Source organism: Dromiciops gliroides, chromosome 3 (genome assembly GCF_019393635.1).
Source record: "Dromiciops gliroides isolate mDroGli1 chromosome 3, mDroGli1.pri, whole genome shotgun sequence".
NCBI lineage: Eukaryota > Metazoa > Chordata > Mammalia > Microbiotheria > Microbiotheriidae > Dromiciops > Dromiciops gliroides.
The window spans coordinates 669,205,551-669,229,035 of record NC_057863.1 but is presented as its reverse complement, the minus strand read 5'-3'; the positions used below and the strand labels follow the sequence as shown (position 1 = coordinate 669,229,035).

The 23,485-nt window shown below is 45.2% G+C and overlaps 1 protein-coding gene across 1 annotated transcript; it reads right to left on the bottom strand.

The window, feature by feature from the left end:
- Window positions 1–7,686: 7,686 nt before the first annotated feature.
- On the bottom strand, window positions 7,687–21,818 carry LOC122748479 (zinc finger protein OZF-like). The gene is made up of 6 exons (XM_043994108.1): window positions 21,715–21,818; window positions 21,042–21,106; window positions 12,572–12,698; window positions 11,974–12,069; window positions 9,480–9,651; window positions 7,687–9,123 (listed from the first exon to the last, which is right to left on the bottom strand). Exons 1-6 carry the CDS (start codon window positions 21,761–21,763, stop codon window positions 8,160–8,162), a joined length of 1,473 nt encoding a protein of 490 aa, XP_043850043.1. The 5' UTR covers window positions 21,764–21,818; the 3' UTR covers window positions 7,687–8,159.
- Window positions 21,819–23,485: the final 1,667 nt, after the last annotated feature.

Here is a 23,485-nt window from a genome sequence, read left to right as displayed (position 1 = left end):
CTGAATCTAGGCCTCTTTCTTCACCAAATTCTTATTCTTCTTAATAAATGCTTAAAAGTCTAACTCTTGCTAAAGCTTATAACCACTCATTAGATATTTTAGACAGACTAGCTAGAATTTTAGCCCCTTACAACCAGTACCCATATGTATCCATGGTGTCTCTAGAGGCTAGACTGTAACTTCCTGGAGGCCCAGGACTGTGTCACTTTTGTTACTCTGTCTCCAGGGATGAGCATAGAGTCCACCACATAGGAGGCTGAAGATATTAATCATTTATTATCCTGTATTATTTCCTACAGTTAGCATTATGAGGCGGAGAGGAATAATGTGTCCTCAGTAGTCAGGATACATTATTCAAGTCCTCAGGGTTTCCTCTCCACCATCTCCTTCACTCCTTCCTTTGCCTGCTGAGTTAACAGTTAACCAGTAGAGGATGCTCCTCTCAGATGAGAACAGACTACATTATTCAAGCCCTAAAGGTTTATCCCCCCTTCCCCAAACTTTCCTTCCTTTTTCTGCTGAGTTAGCAGAGGTTTTCTGAAGTTAGATGACAAAGAATGGTAAAATCTGAGGGTCTGGTTGTCCCACGGGTGGGGGCAGTAGTGGCGCCACATCTGGGGGGGGGGGGGTCTACATGTTTAGAAGTATCAGGAAGAATGAACCGGGATGAGGGAGGGACTTTGCTTAGATCTAAGATAAAAAAGGGACCTTTGCTATGGCAAAGTACACCACTCTTCTAGAGTGCATGCCTATTCTTGCAAGATTGTAATAAAATGGCCTTCCTTCCTGCACCAGATGGGGAGTCGTGCCTCAGTTTACCTGTTTCTAACAAGTCGATTGTGTGATAAACAGCCACACCTAGAGAAGAAACAAAAGCTAGACATAACTTAAACCTCTTAAAGAGATTTTGAGAAGGACATTTCTATAGCTAACAAGGGCTTCACAAGGGCTAGAGGCAGAGGTACGGTAGTTTCTTGGTCCCAATTTGGGTCTCTAACAGCTACCTGGAGAGGAAAATACCAGCCATCCTAGATCATCTCATGGGGGCTGCCAGTTCTTAGATTTCTCATGCACCAGAAATTAGGTGACATCCTCTCATATATGGTACCAGCCCTGTAACGATTGGAATGACGCCACCTGCTGGATACTTACTGTAGAAGAGTTCTGCCCATGAAGCGAAGGTCTTTGAGGGCAAGACCAGGAGTCTTTTCTTTGGCGGGAGGAAGTGACGCGGACTAGTGGGAGGAGGAAGGAAGAGACTGGCGCTGACTCTGGGGCTCTTTCCTGAGGACGCTGGCGGAGAAGGGAGCTAGAAATGTGCTCTCCCTTTAATAGATAGGAATCTAGGCCTTTCTCTCTCTCTTTACCAAATTCTTATTCTCCTTAATAAATGCTTAAAAGTCTAACTCTTGCTAAAGCTTGTAATTGATTGGCGACCACTCATTAGATATTTTAGACAGTTTAGCTAGAATTTTAGCCCTTAACAGCCCCAAGAGATGATTATTATTATTATTATTTTTTTTTTTTAGTGAGGCAATTGGAGTTAAGTGACTTGCCCAGGGTCACACAGCTAGTAAATGTGTGTTAAGTGTCTGAGGCCGGATTTGAACTCAGATACTCCTGACTCCAGGGCCAGTGCTCTATCCACTGAGCCACCTAGCTGCCCCCCAAGAGATTAGTCATTTTAAGGGAGATCCAGGCTTTTCCCCTGTCCTATTTCCTTGTTTGAATCCCAGCCTTTGAAGGACATTACTGACTTCTACCAAAAATTTAGCCCACCCAGACCATCTTATCTAGGTGAAAACCTGCACATTGTGTTCTTAGATTTGGGTGGGGATAAATTATTTTATTAAATTGCCTAAATGGGGAGGGGTGTGATTTGGAAGTAAATAACATGGGGCAGCTAGGTGGCACAGTGGATGGAGCACCAGCCCTGGATTGAGAAAGACATGAGTTCAGATCCAGCCTCAGACACGACACTTACTGGCTGTGTGACCCTGGGCAAGTCACTTAACCCTAATTGCCTCACCAAAAAAATAATAAAAAGGAAGTAAATAACATGATCAAAGTCACATCCTCCCACCTCTCATTATAATATTCATTCCCTCTCACTACTTGTAAACCAGAGTAGATTACCACCCTCAGAAACACCCACTCTTCTAAGGGCATATAAGGGGAGAGTGTCACTGACCTCTTTTATTATTGCTAGCATGATTAATACAATGAAATTATATCTCTCAAGCTTTTTAAACATTACACCTAGAAACTGTTTAATGGCTCTTTATATATAGAAAATATTCTAGCTCTTACGGGTTACTAATATTTTGAGTTTTGACAAAAGGAGGAAATAGTTAATGTTGGAAGGGTAGTGGAAAGACTAGCATATGAATGCATTGTTGGTGGAGCTGTGAAGTACAATAACTATTTTAGGAAACAATTTGGAATTATGCAACTAAAATAGCTAAAATGTCTATATCCTTTGATCCACCCTATTTCTGAGATCACTGACAACAAGAAAGCTCCCAAATATGCCAAAATATTTATAACAGCATTTTTTGTGGTAGCAAAGAGTTGGACACAAATTCCCATTGGGGAACATCTAAGCCAATTATGCTATATTGATCTAATGGCATGGTATTGTGCTATAAGAAACTATATATGTGATAAATACAGAGAAGCTTTGGAAGATCTACATGAACTACTACAGAGTGAAATAAGCAGAGCCAAGAAAATTGTAAAAAGGCAAGGATAAGAATGTAAATGGGAAGAACAACAGAAACAAAAATTCAAAAATTAAGGCAGCAAAATCACATGGAATAAAGTGAAGCCCAAAGAAGACATGAGAAGACATCCCCCTCAACTCCTTTGCAAAGACTGATGGTAGTTGTTAAAATTTCCAAATGGCTCATTAAAGAGATGGCTAGTAAACACCCAGAAGGGGAAGAGATGATCACAAAGAATCAGTCTGGCTTCTTCCAGCATAGGTCATGCCAGACTCCAATTTCCTTTGTTGAGAAGATGAACTAGCACATGAGGGAAATTCTGTGGATAGTGTTTGCCTCGATTTTGCCAAACCTTTGAGAAAGTATCCCCTACTAATGTCACAGAAAAGAAGAAGAGATGTGGATTAGCTAGGAGCTGCAGTGCTTAGAGTATTGGAATCTGACCTCACTTTTTTCAGCTTGTTTCCTCATCATCTCCCTCATGGGGTCATTGAGAGGATCACATTCATAACATAAAGTACTTAAAGCAACATTCAAATGCTCACCATGATAATACAATCCAATGACTTCAGAGAAGGTCCAAGAAAAGTGGTTAAATGCAGTGTCAACATGGCAAGAGGACTTCAGTAGAGTAATCCTAACATCAAGCTGTGCTGTTTGTTGTCGTTGTTCGTCTTTCATTCTTCCATGACATCGGGGTGATGTCATGACTTGTACTGAATTGTATTTAAGGGAGGGAGGGCTGTGCAAGGTCACCAACTTCACTCTCTCCTCCAGAGCCAACTGGGTCCAGTGACAAGATATGCATCAGGAGGGCTAGAGATGTTTTTGTTTTTTTGGTGGGGCAATGGGGGTTAAGTGACTTGCCCAGGGTCACACAGCTAGTAAGTGTCAAGTGTCTGAGGCCGGATTTGAACTCAGGTACTCCTGAATCCAGGGCCGGTGCTTTATCCACTGTGCCACCTAGCTGCCCCTGGGCTACAGATGTTTAAGGCAATTGGAGGTAAGTGACTTGCCCAGGGTCACACAACTAGTAAGTGTCTGAGGTGAGATTTGAACTCAAGTCCTCCCAACTTCAGGGCCAGTGCTCTATCCATTGTGCCACCTAGCTGCCCCTGTGCTGGTTAACATTTTTATCAATAACTTGGATAAAAACATAGATTTCAACTCATCACATCTGTAGCTGATACAAAGTTAGGGAGGGATAGCTATTCACTAAAGTATCAGGCAGAATCTAATAAGATGAATGTTGTAGGGATAAATAGAATGCCTTGCAATTGGGTATCCCCCCCCCAAAAAAAATCCACTTCAGTACATGAAGAGGGGACAGCAGTTCTAAGAAGGATTGGGGCTTTTGGTGGACCACAAGCTAATTGTGGCTCCTAGCAGTCAGAAAAGCTTATGGGATCTTGGGCCAAACTGGATAGCAGTGACCCTCTGTCCTTTGCACTAGTCAAGACTCATTCAGGACACTGTGGTCAGTTCTGGCTCTACCTTTAAGCCAGACATTAACTAGGTAGTGTTCAGAGAGGCCTGTTCATCCTAGAAAGGAGTAAGACTTAACTTTTCTCAACAGTACAATGATCCAAGACAACCCCAAAGGACTACTGATGGAACAAGACTGAAATGTGTTATTTTTCACTTCCTTTTGGGTTTTTTCCTTATACAAAATGACTAATATAGTCATGTCTTACATAATCGTACATGTATAACCCATATCTGATTGTTTGCCTCCACAGGGAAGGACGAGGGGAGGGAGAGAACAAGGGATAAAAACTAGAACCCCAAACTACAAGTAAAAATGTTTATTACTTTAAAAAATAAAAATAGTGATATGTGAATGTGGAATATTATTGTGCTTTAAGAAATGAATAATGTGATGAATACAAAGAAATGGAAAGATCTACATGAACTGCTACAGAGGGAAGTAGTCAGCAGAGCCCAGGACACAAGAGATACAGTGACTACAACTAAGTAAATGGAGAAAACCACCCAAAAATAAAAACCTGAAAATGAATATGCAGAATGCTAAAGAACAAGCAGGACTTGGAGACCTTTCCTCACTGTGTCACAGGGATGTGCCATGGCATGACTTCTTTTTTGTGTTTTTTAAGGAGGCAATTGGGGATAAGTGACTTGCCCTGGGTCCCACGGCTAGTAAGTGTTAAGTGTCTGAGGCTGGATTTGAACTCAGGTCCTTTTGAATCCAGGGCCAGTGCTCTATCCACTGTGCCACCTAGCTGCCCCATTGCATGACTTCTTAAAGCAGAATTCCAAACTGTATTCCAGAACGTTAGGGTCAGTTCACAGTTTTACCAAAGGCACCTGTGAGCCTGTAGGCCACTCCCCCTCCACCATCTACTCTTTTCATCTTCTGTCATCCTTGGCAACTCGACAAGTGTGAAGTGAAACTTCAGAATTCACAGGTCTTGAAGCAAATATTGGATGCCCATTTGTCAGGTATGATTTAAGGGGAATGTTTTTTCCCAGATCAAATTAGGCTAAAAAAACCCTAAAAACCGGACATCTCTCAAAGCTCAGTCTGTGAAAGTGGTCTGTAAATCTCACTGCACTGTACAATTGTGAGTACAGATTATTAGTATAGATGAAGATGTGCCTCAGAGTTGTTTTCATTTGTATTTCTCTGATTACCAGAGAACCTGACCACATTTCTAGGTGCTTACTAATTACCTGTATTGCTTCTTTGGAGGACTTCTCAGTCACATTCTTTGGACACATATCTATCATCTCTCTATCAGGCAACAGATCTAACTGGTAGGAAATGTGTATCATGGCCTTTTGTAATTCCTGTGCCACATTTTTATCACACCTGGACAGAAGGAGCAGCTGCCCCCAGAATCCCCTGTGGGCCCCTAAAGCAACAACTCATGCAGGCGCTTAAAACCTCTGCCCATGTGACAGGGACCAACATAGCCAGGGTTTTCTATGAGCCTTCAGCTCAAAGGTGTGCCTCATACTGCTCCTTCAGTGCTAGGAAACAGAGTCCTTCAGTGGGGTAGGCTCAATCTCAGGCAAGAAGCTTATGGAAGAGGGAGAAGTAGAGAAATCACCAATTCTGCCCTCCATAAAGAAATAGGTTTTGGAGAGATGCTATAGTCATTCAGAAATCACAGAGTGGGACCTCAGAGAGGGCTTTAAGAAGCCAGGCATATATTTAAAAGATATTGAAAATGTACTCTGCTTTTTCTGCCTTAGCCAAAGTCTTTGTTCAAGGGAAACAAGGGGACACAATTTGTAGTCCTACAGAGGGACTGAGAAGAAGTACAGGTTTCTCCACATTATGAATTTGAGGATGGGCAGGGAGTTTTACTCACATAGAACCTGCTCCCTAGCCAACTCAACTCAATCAACATTTACTATCCACCAACTGGATACACAGAATTGTGCCTGGTGTTGGGGGAAGCACAGAGTTTACATTCAATGGGAGAACATGTAGATAAATAAATAAAAGTAAGCTGGGAGTGAGGGAGGCACTAGCTGCTGGCGGAATCAGGTAAAGTCTCCTGGAAGAGGTTTTCCTTGAACTCAAGTTTGAACCAAAGGGATTGGAAGAGGTGGAGGTGAGGGAGATGTGCATTCCAGGCAGGAGGGAAGGACAGTGTTAAGGCCCGGAAATGGAGGATGGAGTGCCCTATGGGAGAAACAGTCCAAGTTGAGGTGAAGTTTGAATTCTATCCTCAGGGCAACAGAAGGCCACTACAAGTTCTTGACCTGAAAAGGGACATGGTCAGACCCTAGGCTTTAGGAATGTCAATTCTGATGGATTAGAGAAGGAAGAATCTCCTGGAGGCAGGGAGATCAATTAGGATGCCACTACAATTTGGATGAAAAATGAAAAAAGCCTGTACTAAGTTTTGAGTGGAAAGAAGAGAGAGACATGAGAAATACTGTGGAGGGCAAATAAACCATATTTGGCAATAGACAGAATATGGGGAATGAGGGAGAATGAGAAGTTAAGGATGACTCAGAGTTTGGGAATCTAGGTGACTGTAAGGATCTTAGTGCCCTTGGCAGAAACAGAGAAAATAGGATGACAGTATATTTGGGAAGAAGAATAGTTCCCAGAAATGATTATCAAAATAAGAAGTAAAAAATAAAATATAAAAAAGTATTTGATAAAGGTTTTCATTTAATATTTTGGGGGGTCAGAAGAACAGTTTTGTCTCAAAATGGCAACACAAAATGCATGTATTTTAGATGATAGGTAAAGTCAGTAACATTAATTCTGGATGTGAAAAGAATTTGAATCATGGATTTGTTCTCTGGAATTATGGAAACTTTACCAGTTATAGTAATATTCACAAGGACAGTGGGCATATCTAAACTAATAGTGATTTTTTTTTTCTGTTTGGTTCCTAGCATCTTTTGTCCTCATAATGATAATTCTGAAGGGACATTAAGATCTTTAGTGCTATGATGATATTATATCCTTCCTTCAACCCACCTCCTCTCAAAGAAGAGAAAAATAAAGAGGCCAGACATGAAGTCAAAGATGGGGCTAAAAAAAAGGCCAAATCCTGGCATAAACCAGTGGCTCTGGCTCAAATTTCCCCTCTCCTTTCTTTGGACAAGGGGCTTCTGCTCTCCTTGCCAGTTTGTTTTTTCTTACTTAAATACCTTGGTTACCTTAAGAGGGCTTCATGAGATTCCCAACCAGAGAGTAAAGGGGAAAACAAAGAAGGTCCCAGGCAGACTCTTGGAGAACCCCCAATAGACAGGGCCAGGAGAAAGGAAAAGACCCAAGAAAGAGAAAGCACAGTCAAAGAGAAAGGAGGTGAGCTAAGTGTGAGGTCTCCAAAAAGAGAAGAGGAAAGAGAGGACATAGAAGTACAGGAGGGTCAAGAGTCAAATATTTAATAGAATATTAACACCTAAAAAAAGGTAAGCACTAATCAGGTTTTCAATCTATGATAACTGGGAGTCCTTGATGACTTCTGAGATATGCTTCAGTAAAATGGCTGGAATAGAAACCAGAGATAGAGAGTCATAAGTAGCTTTGAGATTTTTAAAGAATATTGATGAGATCTAACCATGACCACGTATGAACTGGGCTTAAACTTTCTGAGACTCCATTTCTCCATCTGTAAAATGGGGAGGTTCAGCTCTGTGGCCTCTGAGACTCTTCTCTCTCTGGAGCTCAAGATTCCATGATCCTACATGTTCAGGATCCTTGGTGAGGAGTAAAGAAAAACTGATTGAAAAAGAACAAGAGAGTGGAAAGGATCCGTTGCTTTTCTTGGCTGCATCCCCAGCATTTAGCATGGTGCTGGACATGCTGTAAACACTTATGTAATCACTTGACTAAGGCCTTGAGGTAGAATGTGATTGGATGCAGTATGGAGGCAGAGAATTAGGGTTAGCATTGATCATATAAGAGAGGCAAGGAGGCTAGGAGACTGTGATGCTTTTCAACTTTCAGATTTGTTGATTTTGTGATTCTATGATTTTGTGAATCATCTGATGAACAGCAAATTTTGTACTCTGACTGAAGACCTCCCCACATTCTGTACATTCATAAGACTTTTCCCCAGTATGAATTTTCTGATGAAGAGTAAGTTTTGACCTCTGACTGAAGGCCTTCCCACATGCATTACATTCATAAGGTTTCTCACCAGTGTGAATTCTCTGATGTTCAATAAGTCCAGGTCTCTGTCTGAAGGCTTTCCCACATTCATTACATTCATATGGTTTCTCCCCAGTGTGAATTCTCTCATGTAGAATAAGTTCTGAGCTCCGTCTGAAGGCCTTTCCACATGCATTACATTCATAAGGTTTCTCTCCAGTATGAATTCTCTGATGAACAATAAGTTGTGAGCTCTGACGGAAGGTCTTCCCACATTCATTACATTTATAGGGTTTCTCTCCAGTATGAATTCTCTGATGTACTGTAAGGCCTGTGCTCACACTGAAAGCCTTCCCACATTCATTACATTGATAAGGTTTCTCCCCAGTATGAATTCTCTGATGCTGAGTAAGTTGTGAACGCCAACTGAAAGCCTTCCCACATTCATTACATTCATAAGTTTTCTCTCCAGTATGAATTTTCTGATGTACAATAAGTTTGAACCTCTGGCTGAAGGCCTTCCCACATTCATTACATTCATAAGGTTTCTCTCCAGTATGAATTCTCTGATGCTGAGTACGTTGTGAGCTCTGACTAAAGGCCTTCCCACATTCTTTACATTCATGAGGTTTCTCTCCAGTATGAATTCTCTGATGTACAACAAGGTATGATCTCTGGCTGAAGACCTTCCTACATTCATTACATTTATAAGGTTTGTCTCCAGTATATATTCTAGGATGTGCAATAAGGTTTGAGCCTTTGAGCAAAGCCTTCCCATATTCATTGCATTTGTGGGATTTCTCTCGAGTATGAATTCTGTGAGGGAAAATAATGATCTTTGGTTAATGTTTTCCCATATTCATTGCTTTTCTAAGTTTTTTCTTAAATACATATCCTATGATATCTAAGAGGGTATAAATTATAACTTAAGTTATAAACTTATTATAATTATAATTATATATAATTATGTAATTATATAATTTGTTATAATTATAAACTTTATTATACCTTAAACTCTTCCTCTGGGTATCACATTTATGGAGAACTTTTTCCTACAGACACTCTCCAATGAAGAAAAAATGATTGGCCCTAGACTGAAAATTAAGTCATGGTTGTTTCTTTCATGGCCTCTCATTGTATTGGGAGTTTTCCTTAGAGGGACTTTTACTTGCCTAGATTGTAACTCATCATGGTGCTTCCTTTTTAACTTGGTATCAGGTTCTGAAGCTTCTCCCCACTTAGAGATACAGGGATAATTCCTTGTGAGCTTTTCAGGAGAAGATTCTTCCATAAAAGTGTCAAGTTTTGGAACTGATTTCTTGGGTTCAGGCATTGCTTCCCAATCTGGAAATTTAAAAAATATATATTTAAATATGGTTTCCCCTGATGAAACAAAATTACTTTCTACTTGATACTGTCTTCTCTCCCACCTCAGGAAACATGATTGCCAAAGGTTATAGGGTGGAACAAAAAAAGATAATGCTTTAGGATTACAAAGCCATTTGTAGTATTTTTCATATGGTTATCTGTGGTTTGCAATCTTTCTGAAAACTGTTTATTCATATCCTTTGTCCATTAGTCTATCAGATGATGGCTCTTAGTTCTGACATATTTCTGTCAGTCCCCAACATGAACTGGACACTAGATATTGTAGTTTAGAGATCACAGATGTTTGATGCAAACACTTTCCTCTGTTTAATTCCCCTCTTCCTAATCTGGCTACATTGATCTGATTCATGTGATAGATTTTAGATTTTTAAATAATGAAATTTATCTTATTTTTCATTTATATGATATGATGAATACAGAAAAATCTGGAAAGCTCTCAATGAAGTAATACAGAGGGAGATCAACAGAGCCAAGAAAGCAATCAACACAATGACTCAACTAGTCAACATGAGTTCATTAAGGCCTACTAGTTGTGGGAAAATCATTAAGAATTAATTTCTTGAAGGGACCCAGAGGTCAGTTTCAGCCCTTTCTCCTCTCCCACTCCCCCCCCTTCCCATGCCACTCCAGAAAGTCCAATTCTTGAGGAACTTCAGCAAATCTTGCCTGGGACAAGCCCAAGGGAACAAAAGAAATAGAGACTGATTCTTTTGTCTAACTGATGGGATCAAACCACATCTAGATACTGGACTTCCTTTTGCCCTTCACCAATATTCTTCCCTTATGTCATCTGTAGAGCTCATTTTAATTTGGACCACCCTCGAGTCATGTCAACCAATGAAATTGAATGATGCTAACCAATGAGCTTTGATCAATGTATAATGACCCACCTCTATCAAAAGAGGATAAAACCCTTGACCATACCAGGGACAGGGGTTCTCTTGGTGTACGCTCTTCCTCTTAGGCCAGGGTGGGTTTTATAGGTCTTCTGAACTCTCCTTGAGACCACGTGTGTCTCTCTGAGACACAACATGGGTCTGGGGCTTTTCTCCTGATTGTGCTAACTGCCATGCCATCAATTCTTTACTGCTATAAATGATTAGTTAATGATAAATGCTTACTGCCAAAATGGGTGCAATAGCCATTAATATATAAATAGCAATTAATTTATAAAATACAGTAGTAGCCACATCAATTAAAAAAACACATAGTTAAGGCTAGGGCTACAAAAAAAGGCAAAAGAACAATCCCTGCTCTCATAATTTAAGAAAAAACTTAGAAAAGCAATTCCTGAACTCATAATCTAATGAGGGATTCGACACTCAAGCACCTATATACAAATTAGCTAGTGACAGGGTAAATTGGAGACAGTCACGAGAAGGAAAGTGCTAACATTAAGGGGGATCAGAAGAGGCTTACTGGAGAGGGTGAGTTTTTAGCTGGGTTAGAACATAAGAACCACACCCACCCACCTTCCTAATGTTTACCAATCTGGGTCTAACTTACCTTGCCTTACTGGCTACCTTTGTCCTCCTTTAGGTCAAATCCACCTCCTCCAAATTCTCCCCAGTCTATGCTTCCCCAGTTCAGTCCCTTGCCCTTCTACACTCCCAAGCCTCTCAAGCCACCTTCACATTTCCCTGCTCCTCATTCAGCCTCACATCCATTTCTTCTCTAGCCCCATAACCTTCTCCTTCTGAAGCCTGAAGTCAAAAGCGCCCCGGCCCCACAGACCAAGAGCAACAGAAATGGTCACAGCACCCACTCAATGCTCCCACTTCCAGGACCATCCCTTAGGGAGGTCACTGAAAGGAAATGAAAACCTTGGTCTACAAACACATTGCATGAGGCGTGTAAAAGCCCTGGAGATGGTGCACGTGATCAGCGAGGGGGCCTGGCATATGTGTGCTTTATGGCACTGCCCAGTGCAGAGACATAGGGGGCATCATCGGTTAGGCATGGAGGTGGAAGAAAGCAGGCTCAGAGTACACAGGACAAGTATAACTAGGAAATACCAACAGCAACGACAGAAGCAAAGGTCAGAGACAGCCAAAGGCCTTTTGCCTGATGGGGGAGAGGCCAGAGAACAGGCTGGCCCAGGGGTCAGTCCTAAGGGAGGCACAGCCAAGGGGGGACATGTCAGGTGAGGGACTTCCTATAGGGAAAAAGAGGCTCTGGGAAGGCCCTCAGGCATGGGGGGCTCCTGGGAGAGCTGCCTGGCCACTGGTGCAGAAGGGCTTCCCCCACAATGACCAGCTCTTGGTCACCATGACTCACCTGCACAGGGGCTCTGGGGGGCATCTCCCTCTGGCATCCAAGGGGCTTCCCCTCTCTCCAACTGGCAGATCACCTCTGGCTTGGGAATGGCCAGGCCTGTTCATTGACAAGATCAGTTGTCAGAGAACCGCTCCCCCCCCCCCCAAAGAGAGAGAGAGAGAGAGAGAGAGAGAGAGAGAGAGAGAGAGAGAGAGAGAAAGGGTAAGAGGGCGCTCAATCCTGGTCCCCCTTTCCTTCTGGGAAAACAAAGCATGCTGGGAATGCCCACATTATGGTCCACAAGACCACTGGAGGGTGTTCTAGATTTGGCAGCTGGAATCAGGGAGGAATGGGCCCCGCAGTGGAGCTGGGCTCAGACAGACACTAGGTCATTTGACCCAGTCCCTGTAAGGGGATGCAGATTCGATGAATTCGAGCTATCTGGGACCAGAAGAGAGGACCTTGGGCCTGAGGGAACACAGAGTGGGGGTGGGGCAGCCTTAGCCCTTCACCTGGGAACAGGTAAGCAGGTAACCCTAGGAACCTCTCTCCAGGCCACAGGCATGAGGTATCTAAACTAGGCAGGGCGTGGGTCCATGGGGGAGCCTGGGCTCCTCACCTAGGCACAGGAGGTTCTCATAGTTCTCCAGCATCACCTCCCGGTACAGCTCCTTCTGAGAAGGGGCCAGGTGCCCCCACTCCTCCTGGGTAAAATCCACAGACACATCCTTGAAGGTCACTGACTCCTGAAACCATATACACGTGCTTACCCAGAGAACACAGCCCCGATGGATTTCAGAAAGTTAAATGGGAAGAAACTATATGGGATACTTCTTGCAGTGTTGAGGATTCAGGGTATTCTAAGTTAGACATTAAATGAATGGAAATTGTATTAGATTCTGAATTATCCAACAAAATGAAAAGTTTAATTTCATATAATTATGCTGAAGTTTTTGGCTCAGTGCCTTCCCTCTGTTGATTACCTCCAATTCGTCTTGTCTATAGCTTGTTGATACACAGGTGTTTGCATTCTGCCTTCCATCAGACTGTGAGCTCCTTATGAATAGGGGCTGTTTTCTGCTTTTCTTTGTATTCCCCGGCTTAGTACTGTGACGGGCACATTGCAGGTGCCCCAGAAATGCTTGTTCACCGACTGACTAGCAAGCATATGTAGCAATAGCTCTTAGGGGCAGCAACCACAAGCACTATCATCTCCATGTGACAGATGAGAAAATGAAGCCAAGAAAGAGATTCTAAGACCTGTAAGCAATTGAAGTGGCCCCTGGACTCTCTCCTCTTTGCTAAATACACTTAGCAATCCTTTGACTGACCCTTACACGCTGCTTCCCCAGCTTGATCGCCCTTCTCTGCATGCCATTCAACTTATCCATGTCCTCCCTAAAATCCAATGCACCTGATGTGGTCTGCTGAGAGCAGGGACGAGCAGGATCACTGCCCCTCTGAGGCTAGACACCAGGCCTCTCTGGGCACTGATGGCCACATTGTGCCTTTGACTCCCATTTTTATTTTTAGATGACCATCTTGATGTACCTCCCCCTCTCTACTTTTTTTTTTTTTTTTTTTTTGCGGAGCAATTGGGGTTAAGTGACTTGCCCAGGGTCACACAGCTAGTAAGTGTCAAGTGTCTGAGGCCGGATTTGAACTCAGGTACTCCTGAATCCAGGGCCTAGCTGCCCCCGGCCCTCTACTTTTAAGCAACTTTTTAAAAAAATCCCCCAAGTGTTACCCTTTGTATCTATTTTATTAGATTAGACCTAACTTAAAGGATAATACAAGATGTTCATCAGCATAAACCATCCTCAAATGATTTTCCCAGAAGTGTTGCCTAGTTACAGTTTCTTATCCTAGACCTGAACAGTTGGTTTTTAAGCCCAAGGGAGGAACTTGGCATCACTATTAAATCTTATTATTTCTGACCCATTGAGATTATTAGGCCCCATTCCATCATCTATGCTTTATGTCATCTGCAAAGTGAGAAGGCATGCCATGTGAAACAATAATGCCCAAGGAGAGCTGATGCCACACTCTCTCTCCCCTGAGGAGGCTATATAACATCCACTCTCTAACCACTTATTCTCTAGTTGTCCAACTTGAGCTGATTGAAAGATGTTTGCTAAGGCATCTCCAATACGACTGCTCCCCCTTAACCAAAAAGACTTGGTTTCTACAAATATAATCTAGCCAGATAACAGCAAAGTACATAACTAATTCATTACCCCAAGCTATCTTTTACCCACAAGTTTTGTCTAACATGCTTCTATTTGTATTTTAATCCCAGAATCTCAGCGTTAGATCCTATGAGTCCCCCAGGTCCACAAAAACAAGAGGTGACACTCATATGGTCTTGAAGGCTTGCAAAGCATTGGTACAAGCATAATCTCATTCATCACAATGTCACAAGGCAAGTACTAGTGATACTATTATTCCCATTTTGTGGAGAAGTAAACTGAGGCTCAGATAAACTAAGTAAATTGCCCATGGACACACAGCAAATAATCAGAGGTAGGACTCAAGTCCTACCATGCTCATCCTCTCGACAGCTACTCTGCCAATGCACTCAGAAGAGAGACTTGCAACTCCCATGCTGAGGCCCCAATGCTTCCCATAGCCTACTCCTTCTAGGATGCTCCAACCATCTTAACAGCAGCCCTTTCCTGCACATACCCTTTGTATACTCAATGGCCCAGAAGCCCAGTTCTGGAACTATAATCCAGTAGTATTGTTATTGTTCCTGTAAAGACTGTCAATCTAGTCCCCATCCCCCCTCCCCAACCCACCATACCAGTAACTTTCCAAACCTCATTTAGCCTGTCTGCCAAGAGGGTTTACCAGAGTATGACTGCTGCATGTGCTAGAGTTTCTTGGAGACATAGGTGAGAGTTGGGTGAATCAGGTCAACACCAAAGGTGGACAAGCAGCCCTCACTCCAGAGGTGCTAGTCCTCCCAGAACACAACTCTGCAACTCATCAGTGAGTTAGGGGATGTCTACCCCTATGCTTGTGGTGGAATGGACAAATAAGAATAAGTTGTTCTAACGGCCATGAAGGCAGCTGAAGCAGGCACTGTGGAGTGCTTAGAGCATGGTTGGCCATCCAAGACACCAAGGTCGCCCACTGCTTCCCAGGCCTTTGCCAGTCGTCTTGACTCTTGTACGGCCACTAGACTTTGATGACTCAGGGAGACTGAGGCCGACAACTTTGCACAACTCTTCCTCATCCAATTCACACACAAGTCATCACCCTGTGGCATCATTTGTCCTCTTAGAAAGCGGATAAATAACTTCCCAAATGAAAACGCCTCCTTCCAGGCCACTACACCCCTAGATGTGCTGTAAGTTCCTTAAGAGTAGGGACTATATCTCTACAGTGTTGGGTATGTAGTAAATACACACTAAATGTATTTTTCATATATTCATTCATTGCTGATTCCAAGTTTAATTCTCTCTCTACTCTACACTATGATACCATCTAAGAAATTTGTCTTGCAATCATTTCTCTTTTTCCACTCCCCTCCAAGCCTGACAACACTACATATAAACTGGGTGGGTCACATCTCTGCTTTACACCAGTGGTGTCAAAGTAAAATAGAAGTGGGACCCACTAAACTATACATAGGGATCGCTGTGGGTCACATATTGATTTAAAAAGCTATATATTAGGATCATCTGTTTTGCTGCATTTTTGTTCAATATTTCCCAGTTGCATTTTAATCTGGTTCTGGTAGCACTTGGGAATGTTGTGGGCTGTAGCACGTTTGAGATCTTTTTTCTACACTTTGACATTTTTGATGAGTAGCCAACAGAGTTGGACATTTCCCCTCTATTATTACACCTACCCTGATAATCCTAAAAAGACCCAGGAAAGGGGGAAGGGTGACACCCAGAAGAAAAGGAATCATTCCAAGCATCTATTCAATCCTCCTTTCATGAATGTTCAATACCTGTACCAAATCACTTGGAGCCTTGGTTTTGCTATTCAAACACTCATCTTGGTCTCCTTGGTTATGTATCATATAGGGAAGAAAAAAGAGGCAGTTTCATACTACGAGAAATTATTTTTGTAATTGATATCTTTTTTTTTCTTTTTGGTGAGGCAATTGGAGTTAAGTGACTTGCCCAGGGTCACACAGCTAGTAAGTGTCAAGGGTCTGAGGCTGGATTTGAACTCAGGTCCTCCTGAATCCAGGGCTGGTGCTGTAATTAATATCTTGAAGATATAATCCTGACTTCCCCCCATTCCAAAGTCCTTCTTGATAAAACAAAGTCAACTCTCCTTGGCCCTGGTCAGAGCTATACAACTTTTAGGAATCTTGAAAAGAATGACCCTGCTAAATTCTTGTTAGGGCAATAAAAATTTAGCCTGGGGTGAAGATGAATGGTTAACCCTAGGTTGGGGGGTGATCTGCTATCTGCCTTTCATTTTAATACAGCATACCTCCAAATGAAATTGCCCAGTCAGAAGTGATTAGGCATTCCTCAGGAACACCTTCTCTTCAAAGGGCACAAATCTGTGACTCCACCATTAGGGGTCTTTGGTCTGAGAGAGACAGCCACAGACCTTATTTGACTGATATCCCACCAGCCTTATTAATAAAATTATTAAATTATCCAGAAACTGTCTCTCATATTTTTAATTGTGACAATACTAGTGAGAGAGCAGCGTGATGCACAGGGAAAACCTGGTATTTAACCTTGGAGGGCCTTCCTCTGCCATAGACTACCTGTGTGTGACTTGCAGCAAGCGATGTTAGCTCTTTGAGCAGCATGTTTCTCATCTGTATAATTATGAGGTTCAATCAGATCAATCCATCAACAAGCACTAAAGATCTCAGTCGATTTTTATTGACTTTTACATCACCTTAATTTCCCAATGTTTCCCTTTCCCCTCCTGTCCCAAACAGTCATGCTTGATAATAAAGAGGTCAGCAAAATTAACTAGCACACCAGCCTAATATCACATGTAAAGTTCTGTACTCCAAGTCCACCCCAGCCACCAAGAAGGGGAGGAGGTGCTTTCTCAGATCTCCTCTAGAAGACCAGCAGTCAGTTTAGACTGTTTTGTGGCTGCAGTCACTGTGTTTCTTGTTTTCTTGGTTCTTCTGACTTCACTTTGCATCAATCTTCCCATAGAAGTCTTCCCATGTTTCTCTGTATTCCTCATGGTCATTGTCTCTTACAGCACAGGAATATTCCATTACACTCGTGTGCCAAAACTTGTTTAGCCACTCCCCAAACAACAGGCTTCTGTTCAGGGCTAAAATTCTAGCTAAACTGTCTAAAATATCTAATGAGTGGTCGCCAATCAATTATAAGCTTTAGCAAGAGTTAGACTTTTAAGCATTTATTAAGGAGAACAAGAATTTGGTAAAGAGAGAGAAAGGCCTAGATTCCTATCTATTAAAGGGAGAGCACATTTCTAGCTCCCCTCTCCACCAGAGTCCAGAGGAAAGAGCCTCAGAGCGGGAGTCAGTCTCTTCCTTCCTCCTCCCACTAGCCGCGTCACTTCCTGACGCCAAAGAAGAGACTCCTGGTCTTGCCCTCAAAGACCTTCGCTTCATGGGCGGAATGCTTCTACAGTAAATCTCCAGCAGGGGGCATCATTCCAATCGTTACACTGCTATGAAAGGCCCTGGGTATGTGCAAACAAAGAACGAAACAATACCTACTTCAAAGAGCTGACAGTCTCATGGAGGAGACAAGTATATAGAAATGGTCAGAGCAACATGACATCGGCCAATAGAAATACATCCAATTACTGTGGTTAAGCACATGGGAATTTGAGAAATAGCTCACTAGCAGCTGGGGAAGGGTCAGCAAAGGCTTCATGCACAAGGTCCCTGAGCTACATTTTGAGGAAAGAGACGGACTCTGAGGTGGAGGGAACAATCCACCTTTGTTACCTGCAGGCACGTGGAAGAGCCAAGGCAAAGGCAGAGAGCTGGGAGACAATATTCTGGGACTGAGGGCTGGAAGAGGGCCTGTTTGCCTAGACCATTGAGTACAGGAGAGGGAGCATTCCAACGAGTCCAGTAAATTTGGTTGGGACGAGGTTGTGAAGGGCCCTAAAAGCTAATCAGAGCAGCTGATTATGAAGCACAAAGTCAAAGGGGGGTCACTGAATAAGTGTTCGCATGGTCAAATTTGTGCTTAGAGAAAAGATTTTGACATATAGAGCAGTGAGACTGGAGACCAATTAGGCTACCAGAATAAGCCTAAGGCTTACAAAGATCAATCCCTTTAATAAAAACCACATTCATATACCACCAGGTATAAGCAGTTTATCAAGCTTGTTAAAAAGCAGTCTGGGGGCAGCTAGGTGGCGCAGTGGATAAAGCACCAGCCCTGGATTCAGGAGGACCTGAGTTCAAATCTGGCCTCAGACACTTGACAATTACTGGCTCTGTGACCCTGGGCAAGTCATTTAACCCCAATTGCCTCACCAAAATAAAAAAAGCAGTCTGCAGGAAGATATAAACCCTGGCACTAAGAAGGTTAAACCAGGGGGCAGCTAGGTGGCGCAGTGGATAAAGCACCGGCCCTGGATTCAGGAGGACCTGAGTTCAAATCCAGCCTCAGACACTTAACACTTACTAGCTGTGTGACCCTGGGCAAGTCACTTAACCCCCCACTGCCCTGCAAAAAAAAAAAGAAGAAGAAGAAGGTTAAACCAAAAGAGCAGGAAGTCCCTGGCATCTTGAAAGTCTGAGGTGGCAGGGTATGCTCCTTGCCCAAACTGCCCTCAGCCAGTCCCCCATCTCCTCCATAACTTCTCTGCTCCGGCAATACCAGCGGCTGCTGTGGGAGCCTGGGGGAAGGGAGGGCAGGTCCCCGTCCCATCAGTACCCTGACCCACCATGCACCCCATGCCAGTTTCATGGAACAGCAGGGCCTACCCCCCTCACCCATCAAGGCAGCAACAAGAAGCCATCCCACTAGCTGGGACCACCCCACCTTGAGTTAGGCAGGGCAATTTGGAAGGTCCACAGGGCAGACAGATTCTACCATCTGTATCATCCCACACGAGTGGTTTTGTGGCAGACTGAGCACAGCACCCAGCAAACAGAGACAGTCTGAGCAGAGCCCGTCTATCCCAGTGAGGTTTACAGAAGGAACGTACTGACACCGGCAGAGGCCACAAGAGAGGTAAAGCCGGGGCCTCTAGGCCAGCTGCGTAGGCAGCAAAGGTGCCTGGAATCCACGCTGCTCACTGGGGGAGGTGAGAATATCCAGACGGCCCAGGGGGCTGCAGGAGCAGCACTAACATCAGTTACCAGCTCTCCATGGGCCCTTCTGCTCCTCAGACTCTGGTCGATCCCAGGTCCCCAAGGATTCTGGGGCAGCAGTGGCCAGGCAAGGCAGTAGCAGCACCGTCCCTATTCTTAGCTCTGACGGGAGGTGGAAAGGGCCAGGAATGAAGGTGCTACAGAAGCCTAGCACTCCGTGAGGCTGCAACATCCTAACTGTTCCACCAAGAAGAATCGCCGTAGCAGCAGTTAACGTTCCCATCGGCTCGGAGGTTTGCAAAGCACTTGGCAGCCACGGTCTCTTGGGTGATAAGAGGCCAAGGGAAGCAGGAGTGTGAGCTCAGCTCCTAAGGATACAGCCCCACCTCTGAAGAGCTGCGACCAGAGCCTGGGGCCAGGGCCACGCTCTCGGGGGCCTGGCCTGCTCCTGGTGCCCCTCTAAGAAGCAATGTTGCTTCCTTCACAAAGCCGGCACTGGCCATTCTAAAAGCCCCCAGATTCTCCAAACCAAACTTTACACGATACAGGGAGGAAGTGATGGTGTCACCTCCCAGGCTGCTCATGCCCCTGATCCTGAACTGTCTCCTATCCCGCCTCATGTATTATTAGCCGAGGGATCCTGGCCATGCCACTTAGCCACCTGCTGTGCCTCAGTTTCCACGGGTAAAACAGGAACAGAAGCACGCTGCTCTCACAAAATGGTTGTCAGGACCAACAGAGGCGATGAATGAGAGAGATTTCTGGGCCTCACAAGTCTACAAGCATTTTTGAGCATCTCCTATGTGCCAGGCGTGGATACAAAGAAAGGCCAAAGCCAGCAGATGTGGGATCACCTTCTTCCCACAAAGCACACGCTCCTTCAAGGCAGGATGACTTTCCTTTACTTAGCACGGGCATATGGATTCTCAGCATCAAGGGTGTTACAGGATGGAGACGTGCCAGCAACACCCAAGTGCTCTGGGCATAAGCCTCACTCCCAGCTCTAGCACTGGGGAGGCCATGGCTGCCTGTGGGCTATCACTGCTCCTGGCCAGGCCCTGGTCTCCCCCTTCATCTCCACCCTACAGTCCCAGCTCTCCCTGAGGCCCGTGCACCACCATTCCCCACTTGTCAGAGCTCTACCCCTTCAGACAATTCACTCTGGGTATACTTAATAGGGACTCCATGGGTCCCTGGGTGAAGGTGCCTTTGTCTGAGGGTCACTTAACCCCAACTGCCTCACCAAAAAGATAAATAATTTTTAAAAAAAGAAAAAAGAAATACTATATCCCAAACCCAGAGCTTCCAGGTCAAAGAAAAAATATTACCAGCAGCCAAAAAAAACGAAAGAATTTAACATCTGAAGCACTCCAGTCAGGGTCCCACAGAACTAAACAACCACCATTATAAAGGAGCAGAGAGCTTGCAAAAGATACAGGCTTACAGCAAGTGTCCCCCTCCTCCTGGCTCACCTCCTGACTCCATGTGCATGTCCCTTGTTAGCTGTTCATGGGGTCCGCAGGCTGTCTCACTTATTAGACTGTGAGCAATAGAAGAAGGGCTAGCTTTGCCTTTTTTTTTTTTTTGGTGAGGCAATTGGGGTTAAGTGACTTGCCCAGGGTCACACAGCTAGTCAGTATGTAAAGTGTCTGAGGCCGGATTTGAACTCAGGTCCTCCTGAATCCAGGGCCAGTGCTCTATCCACTACGCCATCTAGCTGCCCTAGCTTTGCCAGAGTCTAATAAATGCTTCTTGACTTCCCTTGGCACTTAATTGGGAGTTTGTCTCTAACCTCCAGCCTTGGGCCTCAGTTGACCCCCCTGTAACCCCCGGGCCCTGAGCTCACCTGGGAGGCGGATGACACAGAGGGCCTGGGGGCCATCCCTCCTGCTCCAGGCGGAGGAGGCAGTACTAGGGAAGGAAAGGAACCTGTGAGTGGCAGCCCCCGCACCTAGAGACAGCCCCCAGACCCAGGACTGCTCCCGGAGGAGCCCTTCCTGCAGCCCCGCGACTCGGATACCCGTCCCCGAGGTGGGCCCTTACCCTGAGGAAACCTACAGACCGAAGACCACCCCCAGAGACCCGAGCCCGGCCCACTTGGCCAGATCCCGGACCCAGGTAAAGGAGCAGCCCTGCTAAGAATGCTCAGCATCACGCATGCGCCAGGGCACAGACACTCACAGACCCAGAAACCCCACCCCCCCCCCAGCAAAGAGCCGAGTCCCTAGGGACAAAAGGACACGTGCTCTAGAACTGACTGCGCATGCGCCGCTATAGACGCGTGGCGCCGCCGATTGGCCGCAAGGCTGCGGCCCCTTTCTCCCTGCGCCGGGATACGCTATTTCTCTGGAAAGGGGGCGTAGCTGCCGGCGGCCAACACTGCGCACGCGTAAATAGCGGTCTCACCAGTACTCCTGCCTTTCCCCCTTAACTCAGACACTGAAACCAGGGGCAAGGACCCCTCCTATCCCGCCCCCCCCCCCCCGCACTCGGCCCACCCTGCCCAGGCTTTCGCTCACCCTGGTCGGCTGAGAATAGGGCGGAGCCTAGCCGACAGTTCCTGGGCATTAACGGTCAAAAAGGCGGGGAGTTGTAAAAAACGGAAGTGACGCAAACCTTGGAAGCTGAACCGGAACTCCCTCCGAGCCCAAGCACGCGCCCAGCCGGCCTTCTGGGAAACGTAGTCCTGAGCATAGCGTAGTTTGTGCGCATGCCTGAAGTCACACCCAAGCTCCAAACCCGTGAAGCTGAGCCCGCAGGTTAGCTTCGAATTCCTTTTCCCTTTCCCCTATCTCGACTCTCGCTCGCCCTGCACTGCTGCTCGGGGACAGCTTCCCCGGCCCCCTTAGCCAGGAGCCCCGCTCCAGCCTGACTCTTGGCCCTTCCCAGGGTTCAGTTCGACTTAATAAGCTTTGATTAAGCGCCTACTGTGTGCCATACCAGGTTGGAATTTAAGTGTAGGGTTAGCACTGGAGAAACAACAAAGGGCAAAAGACAGCCCCAGCCCTCGAGCTGCTTACAGTCTAACGAGGCAGCGTGTAAACAAATCTGTGCAAAGGAGCAGTAGGCAAACTAAATAGGAGATAGTTAACAGGGCAGTGGGAGGTACTAAAGGAAACTGAGGCAGAGCTCTGCTCCGATAATCATTTATTAAAGGGACCTCAGATCTTCCTCATGATCTGAGATGCCCCATTTCCAGGGCCTTAGTTGTATAGTGATACAGAAGAGACAAAGTATAAAATACAGATTCCCATTGGCTAGCAGTCCTATATCTTGACCTTCCAGGTATGGGGCACTATGGCTTTAGCTGTATGGCCCAGTCACTGGGGGAAATCTGACCTCCCATTCACCCTGTTACCTGTGCATGAGCATCTTCCAGGCATGCTGCCATACCATGAGCCTGTCCTGGACAGGCTTGGGACTTTCTTATCAATAGTTTCCCAGGGAAGTATAAGTGTACACCTGGACTCTCTCCTGCTGGCCTTGTTTACCCCTCCCTATAAGAGGAGCCCTTTAGGGTGGGATGGCACAGGGGATCAGGCTCAATCCACTGGCCATTATGGACTCTTGTGGGGCAGGGATCAGGATAGATCCATTTGTCGGACCTCTGCTACCCACGTGAGAGTTGCTTATAGTAAATCTTCTTCTTTATTCTTCTCAATACTCGCTGTTCCAGCATCATTCTTCAGTATCTCTTTTATCCCGGCATACTGGGGAGCATATTCCGCAGAGATTTTCAGGGGATTCCACCCCAGGAGGGCCTCCCAAATCCGCCTGCAGATGCATGGGCTGGGCTGGGCTGGTGGTCATAATGTCAGAGCATCCACGTGGGCCAGTGGGCCCTGAGAGAACTCCTGGGCTGGCAAACAGGGCTACATGTTGGCAAAGTACCAATGGCCATCTCCCTATGTAATAGAGAGATAACAAAGGGCAGAGGGGCAAAACCATAACTGGGGGACTTTCCACATCATTGAGTCATCTCCACCACACTAGGATTGGTTCCCTACTCTGCAGAAAGTGGAGGTGGGAGGAGAGAATCACATGCCCCCCCTCAAAAATTAGAGGTTCCCCTTGTTTTGTGGTAGCAAACAAAGTCAATGCCAGAACACCAGCCTGGCAGAAAAACAATCTGGACCAACCAGGTGATATCGGGTAAAACCGATAGGAGAAAGCACGTGGGTTCTTAGGATTCCTCTGTAAGGAATTACACTCTCGAACAAGACCTAATTAGGAATAAGAAAACAGGTTTATTGGGGTACAAGAGAAACCGGCCTGGAGGAAGGTTTTGCC

Bases quoted from the DNA above. Each gene is read 5' to 3' on its own strand.
- LOC122748479 (XM_043994108.1), bottom strand. From the start codon at position 21,763: ATGCCCAGGAACTGTCGGCTAGGCTCCGCCCTATTCTCAGCCGACCAG. The intron at 21,107-21,714 runs GTGAGCGAAAGC...TTCCTTCCCTAG, and splicing joins CCTATTCTCAGCCGACCAGG to TACTGCCTCCTCCGCCTGGA. The intron at 9,652-11,973 runs GTGAGTCATGGT...TTAAATTTCCAG, and splicing joins CCCCCAGAGCCCCTGTGCAG to ATTGGGAAGCAATGCCTGAA.